This window comes from Vicugna pacos, chromosome 10, assembly GCF_048564905.1.
Source record: "Vicugna pacos chromosome 10, VicPac4, whole genome shotgun sequence".
Taxonomy (NCBI): domain Eukaryota; kingdom Metazoa; phylum Chordata; class Mammalia; order Artiodactyla; family Camelidae; genus Vicugna; species Vicugna pacos.
In genome coordinates, this window is record NC_132996.1 from 26603875 (window position 1) to 26618353 (window position 14479).

The 14479-nt window shown below is 41.7% G+C and overlaps 1 protein-coding gene across 4 annotated transcripts in view; it reads left to right on the plus strand.

Moving 5' to 3' along the window:
- The first annotated feature begins 258 nt into the window (after positions 1-258).
- Positions 259-14479, plus strand: part of P4HA3 (prolyl 4-hydroxylase subunit alpha 3) — a 35152-nt gene continuing 20931 nt past the window's right edge. For 2 of the 4 annotated variants that reach the window (XM_006203337.4, XM_072969213.1), the window contains exons 1-4: positions 259-510; positions 6891-7033; positions 7674-7897; positions 12334-12483. In XM_006203337.4, coding sequence (XP_006203399.4) covers positions 302-510; positions 6891-7033; positions 7674-7897; positions 12334-12483 — 726 coding nt within the window. In that variant the 5' untranslated portion in view covers positions 259-301. Of the gene's footprint in view, positions 511-822; positions 844-1872; positions 1932-6890; positions 7034-7673; positions 7898-12333; positions 12484-14479 lie in introns of those variants that run through there. The other 2 variants (XM_072969215.1, XM_072969214.1) reach the window with 2 other exon arrangements.

A 14479-nucleotide genomic window follows, 5' to 3' on the forward strand; every position in this document is an offset into this window, starting at 1 on the left:
TTTTGGATGTCGTTGTACAGCCATTGACCAGTGAATTCATTCCTCACCACGCTCGCTGCCTCGATTTCCACAGTGGAAATGCTTCCCTAGGGCTGTGATTTAGTGGAGAGCGGCCGGACATTTAGGTGGCAGGTAGACCCCACACAATCTGAGGAGCTAAGGAGCAGGAAAGTGGGAGGTGGAGAGCGAGGGGAGGGGTGAGAGCGAGGAGTCGGGGGCGGGGCCGAGGGGCGGGCCGGGGCGGGAGCGGCAGGCGCCGGGTCAGCGGATCGGTCTGAGGGGACGCGCGCGAGCGCCGGCGATGGGCCCCGTGGCGCGGCTGGCGGCGGTGCTGGCGGTGCTGGCGGTGCTGGCGCTCCGGGCAGGAGACCCGGCGCGGGCCGCGGCGCGCGACGACACGTTCTCGGCGCTGACTAGTGTGGCGCGAGCCCTGGCGCCCGAGCGCCGGCTGCTGGGACTGCTGCGGAGCTACCTGCGTGGGGAGGAGGCGCGGCTGCGGGACCTGACCAGGTGAGGGCAGGGCAGTGGGGCCTGAGTGGGAGAGACTGAGTCCGAGGACAAGGTCAAGACACTGTGCCACAGGGTTGGGGGTAACTCTTAGGCTCAGTGTCACCCTGCGTGGGACCTTGGGCACAGTGTGACACCATGAGACTGAGTCACTGTGGCCCAGTGTGACACCCCTGATCCATCCTCATCCTGTGTGGGGGCCCCAGACAATGTGGGACCTCAGGATCCGTCCCTCACACACACAGTGACATCCCACATCCAGCATCACACAGCCGAGTTGATACACTGTGGAAAAATGTGGTGGAGTGGCTCTGAGGTGGAGTAGGACCTTACAAGGTGCTGTGTCAAGCTGTGTGGGCCCCCAGGCTGTGTGTCACAGAGACACAGCGACACTGCAAGAGTGAAATGGAGAGAATACAGTGACACTGTAGCCACACATGTGTTGACTGTGTGGCCCAGGGCACTAATGTTTAGTATGAGGTGACATTCTGTGACCATGTATGAGATGTACACGTCGTTGAGACTGGGTGAGCAGGACACTATGTATCATACTCTGCATGTGAAAGATGCCAACTAATTGTCCAGGTCATTGTATGAATAATGCTTCATGTTCATCAGTTCGTTCAACACACATGTTTGAGTGCCTACTCTGAGCCAAGTACTGTTCCAGGCACTGGGGAAAGAATAGTGAGCAAGATCCAACCTGCCCTCAAGGAGCTTGGAGTCTGTAACATCATGATTGTTAATCCAAGGGGTCCATCTTTCCCTTTTCTTTCAGTGCTCCTTTCTCTTCACGTGTGTAAGAGCTCTCTAAATGCCATAATTGATATGTTCCATGTGTATGAAACCATTTGACACCAAGAAAACACTGGGGAAAACTGTACTTGATGCTGGAGGATACTTAGTGTAGCACACACCAGCAGATGCTCAGCCAATATTGTTTTGCTGTACAATCAACAAACTCTACTTTAAGACTTGGACCCTGGGGCACTGTAATCATGCACTGACTCTGTCAGTGTCAAGCAATGAAAGATGAATGATTGGTTATGATACCATGTGTATGAATATGTGTTGTGCACCTTCTCAGGACACTGAGAAGCTCACAGTGTGAGAAACAGGGTGTAACTGCATAGTTATCTGAATATATTAATGGTATTTATACCTTGTGACCCTCAGCTGAGCTGAGACAACAGAAGGCTGCCTCACAATGTGCTGCTTATAAAACTGTGGATGTGTGTGATAGTAATACTGTTTCAGGGGCATATGGGAAGAAGGTGTGAGGGACACTATTGCTGTGTGGAAGAGCCCACGTGGAAGAGAATCAGTTTGCGTGAGGAAGCGTATGTGAGAGATCCTGTTTGTTATTCAGTGATGTCTGAAGGGTTATGTAATGTGGTACATACTCTTAAGTATGTAGCTTGCATGTAAGTAAGTAGTTATATGCATGTTTAAATTTATTGTTAGTCTGAAATAGCATGATGATAGACACACACATATAGTATATGTAAGTTTATATAAGTGTGTATGAATTATAACAGTAAATAATGATAATTTCAATAATTCTTGTCATTCTTTGGAGTAGTATAGTTGCTTGGTGTTCTCTGGGCCCATGTTTACATAGCAAAATGATTCAATTTTTTCTTAGTCCAGATTCATTGGAGTCCAGGTTGATTGGTGGAAATGGAACAGACTCTTCTCTTTGATCTGAGATGCCATCATGCTCCCTGCTACGCACATGCTTGTTCTCATACCACTAATCTCTCTATTTGGGTGGCTCAGATAGAGATGGGAGCAGAATCCTGATGCTGGGCCTCTCAGGGAACAGGTTCAGAAGAGAGGGCTGGCAGCATTGATCAAAACAGCTGGCCGGGGCCCCTCCTCCCCTGCATGCTGGTCTGCTTTACTGTCTTCTCACCACTGTCATTGTCACAGCTTTGTCACAGTGGGAGGTCTTGCACAAACTTTATCTCGATTGATTCTCTCTCACACACAGTGCTTTGAAATAAGTTTGTATTACTCTCTTAAACAAATGAGAACTCGTGTAAAATGTCAGAAAACTAAAGTTTAGTACCTTATCCAAGATTGCAAAATCTAGTAGGTAGCAAATCCAGGACTAGGACACAGTTCTTTGGTTGTTTCCTTCTATCATCCTTACTGCTTGCTTTATGTAATATGCCAGAACCCTGACCAAGCCCCATAGCTATGAGGTTTTATGAGCAACTGGAGTACATAGTGGTTAAGAGTCTGGATTCAGGAATTTAACAGACGTCTGTTTGAATGTTTGGCTCTGACCTTGAGCTCTGTCCTTTACCTCTTTAAGCATTAGTTTCCTAATCTGTGAAATGACGATAATAATAGTACCTATCCTCATAGTGTTGTTGGAAGGATTAAATACCATGTCAAGGAATATAATAATTGCTCAACAAATGTTAGCTCTTTATGATTGTTGTTTAAGACTGGCTTGTGAAACTAGATCTCACTTTTAACTTAAACAGTAACTAGGATTGTGAGAGCCCAGATAATAAAAAAGACTCAGAAAAATTCTAGATTCTCTTCTCATCTGACTTATGAACATCTAATTTCAGAAAGTTTAGTTTGATACTGTCAAGACTGTCTCTTCTCTAGTCAGTGCTCTAAAAACCTAGTGAAATGTTTGATTTTTAAAACAAGAATTTTGGCAGTTCCTGCTCATTTTCCTATACTCCCAATCTGGTGATCTAATGTAACTTGAGATGTTATTTCTGAGGGCCTAAGTTGATATTCTTCTTTGAACTTCTAAATTTAGAAATTAATTATTTTTGATGTTGAGACCGCTACTCCCTACCCCAAGTTAATGATAAAAATTATACTAGTTATAATATATAAAGTTGTATGCTAGTATAGTATTACATATACTAGTTTTATAAATACATTTAGTTAACCCTAGCTTTTTTTGTTGTTGCAGTTTAAAAAAAAAACTACCAAGATTTAAAAAGTAGTGTCAGCAGCAATTATTTCTGTGCTAGCAATTAAGCATTCAGAATGTCTCGGAAGAACCGAGACAAAGCCATTTCTGAATTCCAAAGGAGAGACATATTTAATTAAAATAGCCCATGTATTGTGGTTGGGTAACCTGTCCAAGGCTATGTTTAATGCAGGGATTGGGTTTCAGATTTTATGTGCAGATTCTTGAAGGAAAGGATCTGATTTTCCACTCTCAGCAGCATTTGTTAAAGCAAAAAGCCATTTAGGAAACCCTGGGGTTTGAATTCAGCATCCAGTAACTTGGTCTCTGAAAACCAGCTATTTGCTCAGAGGCTGGGCCTAGGGCCAATATTTAGATTCCAAACCAGCCTGAGATATCACTTGATAGGTTTTTTTTTCTCTTTGTGTGACAGAAAAATGATGTGCTTGAACACTGAATTGATTTATGTGCTGCAATAGAGATCAAACCCCCGCCCAAAATAAATTGACCCCATAATACAAAGTGGGATGTGAAGAGAACAAAGAGACAGTGCCTTTGATCTGATGGGTGACTTAGGACAGCTCTTCACCTCTCTGCCTTGCCTCTTTCCCTTTGTGCTTCAGTCTCCTCTGATGCCCGTGAAACATCGGTTGTAGAGCGCCAGTGAGGAATCTATTTATTCAGTTGTGGAAAAGGTGATAGAAAGAAATAATAGAATGGCTGTGCCGAAAGGATCCGTAGAGACCTTCTTAGACCAGACCAGTTCTGCCGCTTTATAGAGGAAGAAGCTGAGGAATGGTTGGAGGCTAGATCAGGATACCTCTCAGGTCTCCTCCCAGCTCCTCCCCATCTAACTGTCTTATAAAATCCCTGCCCACTCAGCCTCAGTTGTCTCTGGACACTTGCCCTTCAGACTGGACTCAAGCCTAAGCCTCTGCTTGTAAGTGTTTTTGTCTAGCAGTGGAATATCTTTTACTAAGTAGTTCCATGTGGAGCTGAAGCAGGAAATAATGGGTAGTAAAAAAAAAAAAAATCCCACACCCTGGAAGCTGGTTTATTTTCAAAACCCTAGAGTAGCTGCTCTCATATACCCCTGTCTTGTGGATCAGAGACACCCTGGGACTTGACAGGCTTCCTGTTTCCTCCCTGGGGCACCCAAGCACAGATGCTTTTTCCTTAGTTTATGCTTGAATTGAATGCTTGGCTCACTGGAAGCACCTCTACCAGTCTTCTCTTTCAGGCAACTGTTTATGGTTGAGCCCCACCCTTGAGAAATCCTTAGACTGTTTCAAGGGATTGAAATCCCTCCACCTTACCGCTCCCTCTCTTCTTCAGTTCTATCCCTTTCCACCCTCTGACAACCTCCACTTGGGCCAATGGCCTTCTCAATTTTCACGTGCTCATGCTCACATTCGTATAAATCCATATCCTTTACACTTTGCACACACTTTTTTCTTTTACTTCCATTGTTATTATATTGTTTTCAAAATTAATAATTTTATAAGAAAGGAAAAAAGTCTTAGAGGGCAGGACTAGAACTCTTAAGTTTGCCGTATTATAACCAATAAATTTCAATAATATAAATCCCATTCAGGGGTTAGAAATGGAATAGCCACCAAATACCAGGAAAGAAAATAGCGTCTTTTGGTTATGTGAACACTCGTAGGATATTCGAGGAGGAGAGAAATTAACTAGAAAGATGATCACTTCTGACCCCAAAATTTCTGGCCCTTTTCTGCAAATGTTGACATGCCAGAAAGGTGGGAAGCATGCTGGATAACCCACCTCTTCATTACATTAAAACTATCACCAGTTTCTATATGATCCACTCCTAAATATCTCTCTTGAAACCATCCCATTCTCTGCCCCACTGTCACCGTTACGGTTCAGACTCTACTTGTCTCTTGCTTAGTTTTGAAATGGCCTAAGGGGTCTTTCTGCTTCCAGTCACTTCCACTTCTAAATCCTCCTCCCACCCTCTCACAGATTTATATATGTAACATGTAGTGTATCCCACTCTCACTTAAAACCTTTTTGGTGGCTCCTAATTGCACTCAGGGTAAAAACCAAATTTCTCAGCAAGACCTATGAGGTGCTCCTCATTTCTCCGGCCTGATCTACCCGTCCTCCCAACACACCCTGGGCTCCAGCAATACTAAAACTGCTTGTGACTTCCCTACTGTTTCTCTCTGTACCTTTGCATAAGTTGAACTGTCTCTGCCTCCCTGGAAGGAGGCCTCCTTCTCCCTTCCTCATTATTTGCAGTTACCCATCAAATCTCAGTTTATTATCTCCTCTGTGAAACCTTCTCTGACCTGCTTTAGCCAAATTAATCATCCCTTCTGTGTACTGCCCACTAAGCCTTGTTCTTAAATCTGATGTTGCATCTGTATTGTAATTATTTATCATCTCAGAGGCTGCAAGTCTTTGAGATCAAGGTTACTGTCTTACCTTGATCACTGGACCTTGTTTTGCCTTTGTATCCCCAGCTTCCAGCATGGAGTCTGACATCTAGCAAGTAACCAGTATAGACTGACTTACTGAATGAACAAATATATGTCTTTGTACACATTGGTCCCTGTTGGCTCAAACAAAACAAAACAAAACACACAAACAAACCGGTCTCTTCCCTTCTTTGTTCTAGCTCCCTGGGAAACAGTATGGCAAAATCAGCCAAGAACCCCGGCTTCAGAGTCAGGCAGACTTGGGTTCATTCCTTGCTTTGTTGTTTACCAACAGCACGGCCTTGTTTCAGTTTCTTCTTCTGAAGAATGTGCATGATAAAATTTACTCTAAGCATTGCTAGGGGGATTAAATGAGACAATATGTTTAAAGCCCTTAGCAGGATGCTCAATACATAGTAAGGACTCAATAAGTAGTAGCTATCAGTATTTTAACTAATCCTCAGGACTCAGATCAGGTGCCATATCCTCTGGGAAGTCTTCCCTTACACCTTCTAATTCCCACCTGAGTCAGTGCCCTGCCTGCAAACTGCCACAGCATCACATAGCATCCTATGCTCTCCTCTGTCATAGCATGTGCCACAGTTATCATAATTAATTCAACAATATTTTTAAGCTTTTACCAGATCCTTAGTTTTGATGACAGAGTGATGAAAGAAGAAAGGATTTTCTTGTTTGTGCCCTCCTTGAGAGCTCCACTCTCTCTTGCTTTGGGGTCTGTAGCACCTAGCATGATGCCTGATGCACAGTAATTGACCAGTGGAGACTGACCCATTGAATGAACAAATAAGTGGACCTACTTTTTGTTGTGTTGGCACTTTTCATATTCTTTGTGCTAATTGCTTAGAATATTACACGAGTCTCAAGGGGCTCAGTGTGTCATTTTTAACTGCTCTCAGAGTGCACACACCATTTCAGCCTTTCCTAGGGGCCCAGGGTGTACCAGCAGGTGAGATCGTTCCACTCCTCTCTTTCAGATTCTATGATAAGGTGCTGTCTTTGCATGAAGATTCAGCAACCCCCGTGTCTAACCCTCTGCTTGCATTTACTCTCATCAAACGCCTGCAGTGTGACTGGAAGAATGTGGTACATAGTCTGGAGGCCAGTGAGAACATTCAAGGTAATGAGGAGGAGGGCTGGAGGGTAAAAGAAGATTTTATCTCCTGACTCAGTGGAAAGGAGATTCTGATGGGATGTGATGAAGGATGATGGAGGGGGTAGGTATTACTTGATCTCCTTAGCTCTGTTACAAAGAACTAGGTCCCTTTGTTAATATGTCTATATGATTATACATTAGAAAGCACTTTCATAGCCGTTATCTCATTTGATCTTCAATCCTGTGAAGAACTGTAGGTTATATCATCCGATATACATATTAAAGTGATCTCTTCTAACAATTTCTGTTTTATTAAGTGGCCACTACAGGTATGATCTGTAGTAAGATCACTTTCCCAGTTTACTCTGCTTCATACTTGAAGAAGTTGTTGACTTTGGGGAAGTTAGGAGGAAGAAGAGTTGTCCCCTCCAAAAGGCAAGACTCCTGGAGATAGGATGGGATAACGTGATAAAGGTGCTTAACTTTTACTCGTATCTGTTCCTCATTCAGAAGATTTTGTTCCCCTGGGAACAAAAACAGATAAAACATTATCTTTGCTCATGAAATATTATGAGCCTTGGGATTGAGGTGATTATGCCTTGCTATACTAAGTGTTCACCATCGGTTTTTGAACGGTGGATTGATGTTTTCGTGACCTTCACAGCTCTGAAGGATGGTTATGAGAAGGTGGAGCAGGATCTGCCGGCCTTTGAGGACCTTGAGGGAGCAGCAAGGGCCCTGATGCGGCTGCAGGATGTGTACATGCTCAATGTGAAGGGCCTGGCCCGAGGCGCCTTTCAGAGGGTCACTGGCTCCGCCGTCACTGACCTGTACAGTCCCAGACGGCTCTTCTCCCTCACAGGGGATGACTGCTTCCACATTGGCAAGGTAACGATATTCACAGAAGGGGTGAATAGCTCGGCTCTCCTTTCTAGGGGATGACATCACCGTATCCTGATTGCTTTTAACTCTGAATCTCACTCTCTTTTCCTGATAGCTAAGGTGATCACATACTTGGGACATTCTTTTGTTTAATGGAAGTACTGGGTTCTGAACCCACGACCTCGTGCATGCCGCACTCTACCACTGAGCTTACCCTCCCACACTTGAGGACACTCTCAACACTCTTGAGAGTGAAGGAGGTGTTATTAGCCAGGATGACAGACACAAACTAGGACTTTCCTGGGCAAAATGGCCCTTGGTCACCCTAACTACAGTGCCCTGCCAGTAGATGACCTGCCACGCGGGAAGGAGAATCAGGGTCCAAGGGTGAGGAGAGGAGACGGGGTGTGAGGCTAAGATCACGGAAACTCTGCCTCTTGAGACTTTCAGGAATCCCTTGCAACACTTCCTAAGTATTTAGAGATACTAAATTGAAGTAGTGTCAAAAACCAGGCCATTCGCTTTAACATTACTTGAGGAAATCGACTTCAGGAACCTTCCATATGAGATATTTAACTGATCTTTGATCACAAGTTATAAGCACACTGGAGGTTATTTTACAATATACTCTTTGTTAGCCTTTGCCCAAGAAATAATGAAGAAAATCTTTTTTGATTTTAACGATGCGTATTGCAGGAAAGTGAATTTTTCCCAGCTCCCCAGCCCCTGCAGTATTCATTAGCCAATCTGAGAGTAGGTTTCGTTATGTCCTGAATCCAAGTTTTGGGAATCAGTCTTCCAAATTAATGTGGAGTGGGTTGCCCTAGGCCTCTCTGTGTACCATTTTTCCTTTTCTGAGATCCCGAGCAGAATCAGAGCTCAACCATCATGTTCATGGCTAATTTAAATTGAAGCCAGTTAAAATAGTTCCATGTATGGTACAAACATACGCTTCATTAGTGAGGCTTTTCTGAGACTAAAACCATATGTTGAAAATTTAGTAAGTTGCTTCCTGAAAGTCTCACTGGCAATCATTGTTTCTGTATTTATTCACTTATTTTGAAAGATAAAACATTTCAAATATAAGAAAGTATACAAAAATAGCAAGCAATTATAAATTATATCTATAATTGAGATGAAGTATATATTCAAATTTTGCTCTATTTGTTTCAGATTTTTAAAGAAGAATTTACATATAGGTAAATAAAGCCCCACTCCTTTTTCTTCTCTTTCTACTTTCTTCTTTTCCCCGCCCTTTCTACTCTACCTTTGCCCAAGGACCAGGTGACCACTATTTTAAACCATACAGTGTGTACTCTTCTAAGTCAGTTAGCACACTGTATCTGAAATTCATCCACATTGCTGCATTATCAGTAGCTCATTCCTTTCTATTGCTGAATAGTATTCCATTGTTTAAATAGGCCACAAATTGTTTATCTAATCTCATGTTGATGGATACTTAGATTTATCTCCAGCATCGACTGGAATAAAGCTGCTATTAACATTCTGATGTAAGTCGTTCTGTGGACATCTGTTTTCATTTCTCTTGGTTAAATACCTGGAAATGGTATTGCTGAGTCAAAGAATAAACTTTGATAATTATTAGCATGTAGACAAATCTGTTTCATTGGCACATCCCCAATTCCTTCTTCCATGGATTATTTTAAAGCAAATCAGTTTTCCTATTTTTTGGAATTCTTAATTGTCTAGTTCTACTACCCTACTGTTGTGTCTGTTGACTCTTGTTCATGATCAATTATTTCCTGATACAGTTTATCATGTTTGATTGTGAGTATATTTTTAGCAGGACTTTTTACCCCCAAAGAAACTCTCTCTGCCCAGAGTTGTGAGAATATCCTTTTATAGAGTTTTGGGTTTTCTTCTTCCAGGGTAGTTTGGTGCTATCACTAGCCTTAGATCCCTTCCCCACCCCACCCCCATACATTACATTCTCACAACTTATTTATTTTATAACTGAAAATTTGTACCTTTTGACCCCCTTTACCCATTTTACCTACCCTCATCCTCAGCCTCTAGCAACTAGTCTGTTCCCTGTATTTATGGGCTTGGATTTTTTAATTTGTTTTTGGTTTTGTTTCTGTTTTTTTAGATTCAACATGTAAGTGAGATCATATGGTATTTGTCTTTCTCTGTCTGACTTATTTCACTTAGAATAATGCCCCAGGGTCCATCCATTTCACAAATGGTGAGATTTTATTCTTTTTAATGGCTGATATATCTATCTATATCTACTATATATAAATATATGTATACGTATATGTATATCACATTTTCTTTACTCATGCATCCATCGATGGACAATTGGGTTGATATCTTGGCTATTGTAAATAATACTCCAGTGAATATGAGGGTGCATATATCTTTTTGAGTTAAGTATTTTCATTTTCTTTAGATAAACACAGAAGTGGAATTGCTGAATCAAATGGTAGTTCTATTTTAAAATTTTGAGGACCCTCATACTGTTTTCCATAGTGGTTACACCAGTCTATATTCCCAGCAGCAATGCACAGGGTTCCCTTTCTCCACATCCTCACCAACACTTGTTACTTCTTGTCTTTTTGATAACTGCCATTCTAACAGGTGTGAAGTGATATCTCATTGTGGTTTTGATTTGCGCTGGCCTTAGATCCAATTTTATGTTGATTTATTTGCCTGGGGTTTCCTTGACTATATGAATAATGCAAATTCAACCCTGAAACTCATGTGAGGCATGGGCTCAAGGTTGTGAATGTTCTAAGGAGACATTTTATGTCCCTAAACAGAAGCTAGACAGAAACAAACCAACTTTCTTGTCTGCTTGTGACAGCAGGTAGATTTTTCTGGTTCACTCTTTCCCTGAAGATGTAGTTTTCCATGGATTTCAGTTTTATGAGCGTGTCTTAATTACAGTTCCTAGGTCTGGGGAGGTCTACCGAAGGATCATATACTGTCCTCGTGTGGGCATTATGACCTAAGGTTATTAAGTACCATGGTTATTAGGACTAATACTCACCCTGATCCTAGGCAGCTTCAACATCTGCTCATAAGCTTATTATTTGGATTTTCAGCTCCTTTTTGTTTCTGGTACCTGGGTTTTCTTGAAAATATATCATAAAATGGTTTTTACAGTTTATTCAAAATTTCTAAGTCTTTGTGGTTGGAAGGATTCCAGTTATCTCATTCTACCTTTTTTATTATTATTCTTCAACTCAATGTTTTTACAAATAGGAAACTCAAGGACCAGAAAGATGACACAGCAGACTAATGGCAGACCTAGGATAGGAGTGGACTCATTGTTTAGGCTGCAGAGTTGTGGTATCTCTAGGCTCTGCCCTGTTTTTCTGTCTGCTGAAAATTATACCTGAATTAGATCATTTTGCAAGAGGCCTTCCAAATCTGTGACTTTATAATTCCATGCTGTCTTCAGCATCAACTTCCAGGAAATTCCACCTGCAGTTCTGGTATTTAGTTAACTGTAAGCTATTAGGAGACAGGAGCTATGTCTGGTGCATGTTGCCATATTCTCCATCAGTCTGACATTTAAAGTAGAGCAAATCCACTGGCCTCTCATAGCATTCCCAGGTCTACCTTCATTATGGTGCCTAATGCATTATGTCACAATTACTGGTTTACCCACATGCCCCTTGATTAGGTTTATTTATTTATTTATTTATTTAAATGGAGGTACTGAGGATTGAACCCAGGACCTTCTGCATGCTAGGCATGCACTCTACCAGTGAGCTATACCCTCCCCTCAACCCTTGATTGATTATAAACTCTTTAAGGTCAGGGACCCCTGGGTACATCGTAAATACTCAGTAAATATTGAATAAATAAATGAATGCATTTAATTCAGTCCTCACATTGCTACCAACAATATCTTCCTAAAAAATGACATTCACAATTCTAATTACCTCAGCCTACATTGCCTCTTTATGTTTATTTCCTACTTCTCTTCACCTTAGACTATAGCCACAACATACTACTTTCGGCTTCTATATCTACCATTCCCTCATCTTAAAATGCCCTTCATCTCAGTCTCTGCTCATTGAAATTCTTTTCCTTCTTCAAGGAAGGCTCATCTCAGATGCCACTTCTTCTTGAGGCTTTCTGAGATTCTCAAGTCTCCTCCCTTCTTTATGCCTCCACAGCACATTTTACATATTTCCTTCAAGTATTCATGCCATTTTGCCCAGGATTATATTTACTTGAGTGCTTACCTCTCATCCCTACAAATTGAGTTCTTTAAATGCAAGAACCCGTTTGTGTTCTTCACACCTAGTTCAATGTCTTGTACAAAATAGATGCTTAATAAATTGAATTTAAATGGATTTGAGAGAAAACTTGCCTTCTTGGGTCCCAAAGGCCCTCCACTCTTTGCATTGTCATTTCCCCGTACCTGTGGACTAAGGCTTTAGTGATGGTACTTATGTTCCCCACAGGTGGCCTATGACATGGGGGATTACTACCATGCCATTCCATGGCTGGAGGAGGCTGTCAGTCTCTTCCGAGGATCTTATGGAGAATGGAAGACAGAGGATGAGGCAAGTCTAGAGGATGCCTTGGATCACCTGGCCTTTGCCTATTTCCAGGTAAGGGAATAAGCGAGGCTCACCGCTTCCATCACTATAAGCGTAATGCTTTATATTTGCTTTATGATTTTCTAAGCATTTTTGTGTTCCTTAATTTATTTCATCTTTCCAACAAGACCAAATATGAATCAATCAGGGCAGCTGTTTTATTAATTGCATATTTTTCATATGAGTAAACCGAATCTCTGAAGAATTCCTAACTTGTCACAAAGCTCACAGAGCTGGGATTAGAGCCCAGGCCTGTCTGACTCTTGGTGCTCTTTCAGTGCATTAACCACTTTAAAACCATCATCTCCTGTGTAAGAGGCAGTCTCTCACCTGTAGCAGCAGGAGCTGCATCAACAAATATTTAATGGGTTCATGGTCAATATAGATCACTCTTCTGCACTCTCAACAGTTCATAACTCTTCACAGATATCATGCCATGATATTGCCAATGTCAAGAAAGAAGTTTGATTGTTATCCTCTCCCATCTGCCGTCAGGTCCAACTGTGACCTGACTAGTGTCTGGATACAGAGCCGGCCTCATTGGCCCAGAGCATCAGCTCAATGCCTCCCCCAGGTGTTGTTTTTCTTTGCTGTTGATCCATGACCTGTTGTGCCTCTCATGGAAGCTCATTTCCCTCCATGTAGGAGCTGCAGTCCTTTGTGTAGCTAACCCCGTTTCCCACCAGAGTTGCACAATCTTCAAGAATAGGCTGGAAAAATCACTACAGAGCCAGTTTCCTAGAGTTTCCAAAACTAATAAACCATTTCTGCTCCATGCATTCCTCTTTCTTTCTCCCCTTTTCCTGAGAAAAGGGTGGAGGATGTGGGTGGTCCAAACCCACCAGTTGCTCCCAAAACATATTTATTCTCAGTGTAGCAAATCGTCCTGCTCCTCTCATGGAAGTTCCTGGTCAGTGGCTCCTTGTTGCTTCCAGGGTGCTCTTCCTAATTCTCCTGCTTAATAGCTACATATTAAAGCTGAAATAGAATCACTGTGAAAAAGGGGAAAAAGTAATTAAATATTAATAGAGGGAGAAAATGGAGAAGTGTTGTGGAGACTCGGAGAAAATAAACTAAAGCAGCTTACCCTGAAAGACAGAGTTTTAAATACAATACCTGAGTAATATTTTTGGCTTTTCTCCCCTAGGATGGCTTAGATTTCTCCTCTTCACATTTGTAGACTCTCCCTTTCCACAATGGTGCTTTGTCTGATAAATTTTATTCATCTTACTAGGCATAGCTCAGATGTCACCTGTTTTGTGAAGTCTTCCTTAATTCTCCTCAGACTCCTTAGACTCTCTTTCTTTGTGCTCTTACAGCATACTTCTTTATGCCACAGTAATAGAACACATAAGGCATTGTCTTATAGACAATTTCTGGTCTCCTTTTTACCCTTAGTAAATTAAGGATAAATGTCCCTCCATGGACCTTTCATTATCATATAAAATTATATATCTATATATACCATGAAAAGTATAATATATAATATCATAGTATATATAGTACTATATATTATTTAATACCTTTTTCATAATGTATTTTAGTAAAAAATAATTTCAATTAAGTGCTAATAAAGAGAGACAGTAGAGTGTAGTAGTTAAACCAAGTTAGGCAGAGCTGGGTTCAAATTCTTTGAAAACTTGATCAACTTAACCTCCCTGGATCTTAATTTTCTTATCATTAAAGGGGAATAATAATGATGCTGTAGGAGTGAGGAAATAATTTTCCCTCTAACCTGCTGAGTTCTTGGCTGAAATCTCCCTGTAATACAAGACAGATTAACTGGAGGAAAAATCAACATAAGTTTCCTAACATGTGTACCTCCTGCATACACGGGAGATATCGGGGACGGGGGATGAGTAACTCTCTGAGGGAATCTAAGTCTCCACCTTAAATACTATCTCCAGCTAAAGGCAAAAGAAAGAAAGGTGACCAGACAAAGCAAACAAGAGTAAGGTTGTTGTGCAGATTTAAGTGGTGCCTTCTCCATGGATGAGATTCTCCTGTG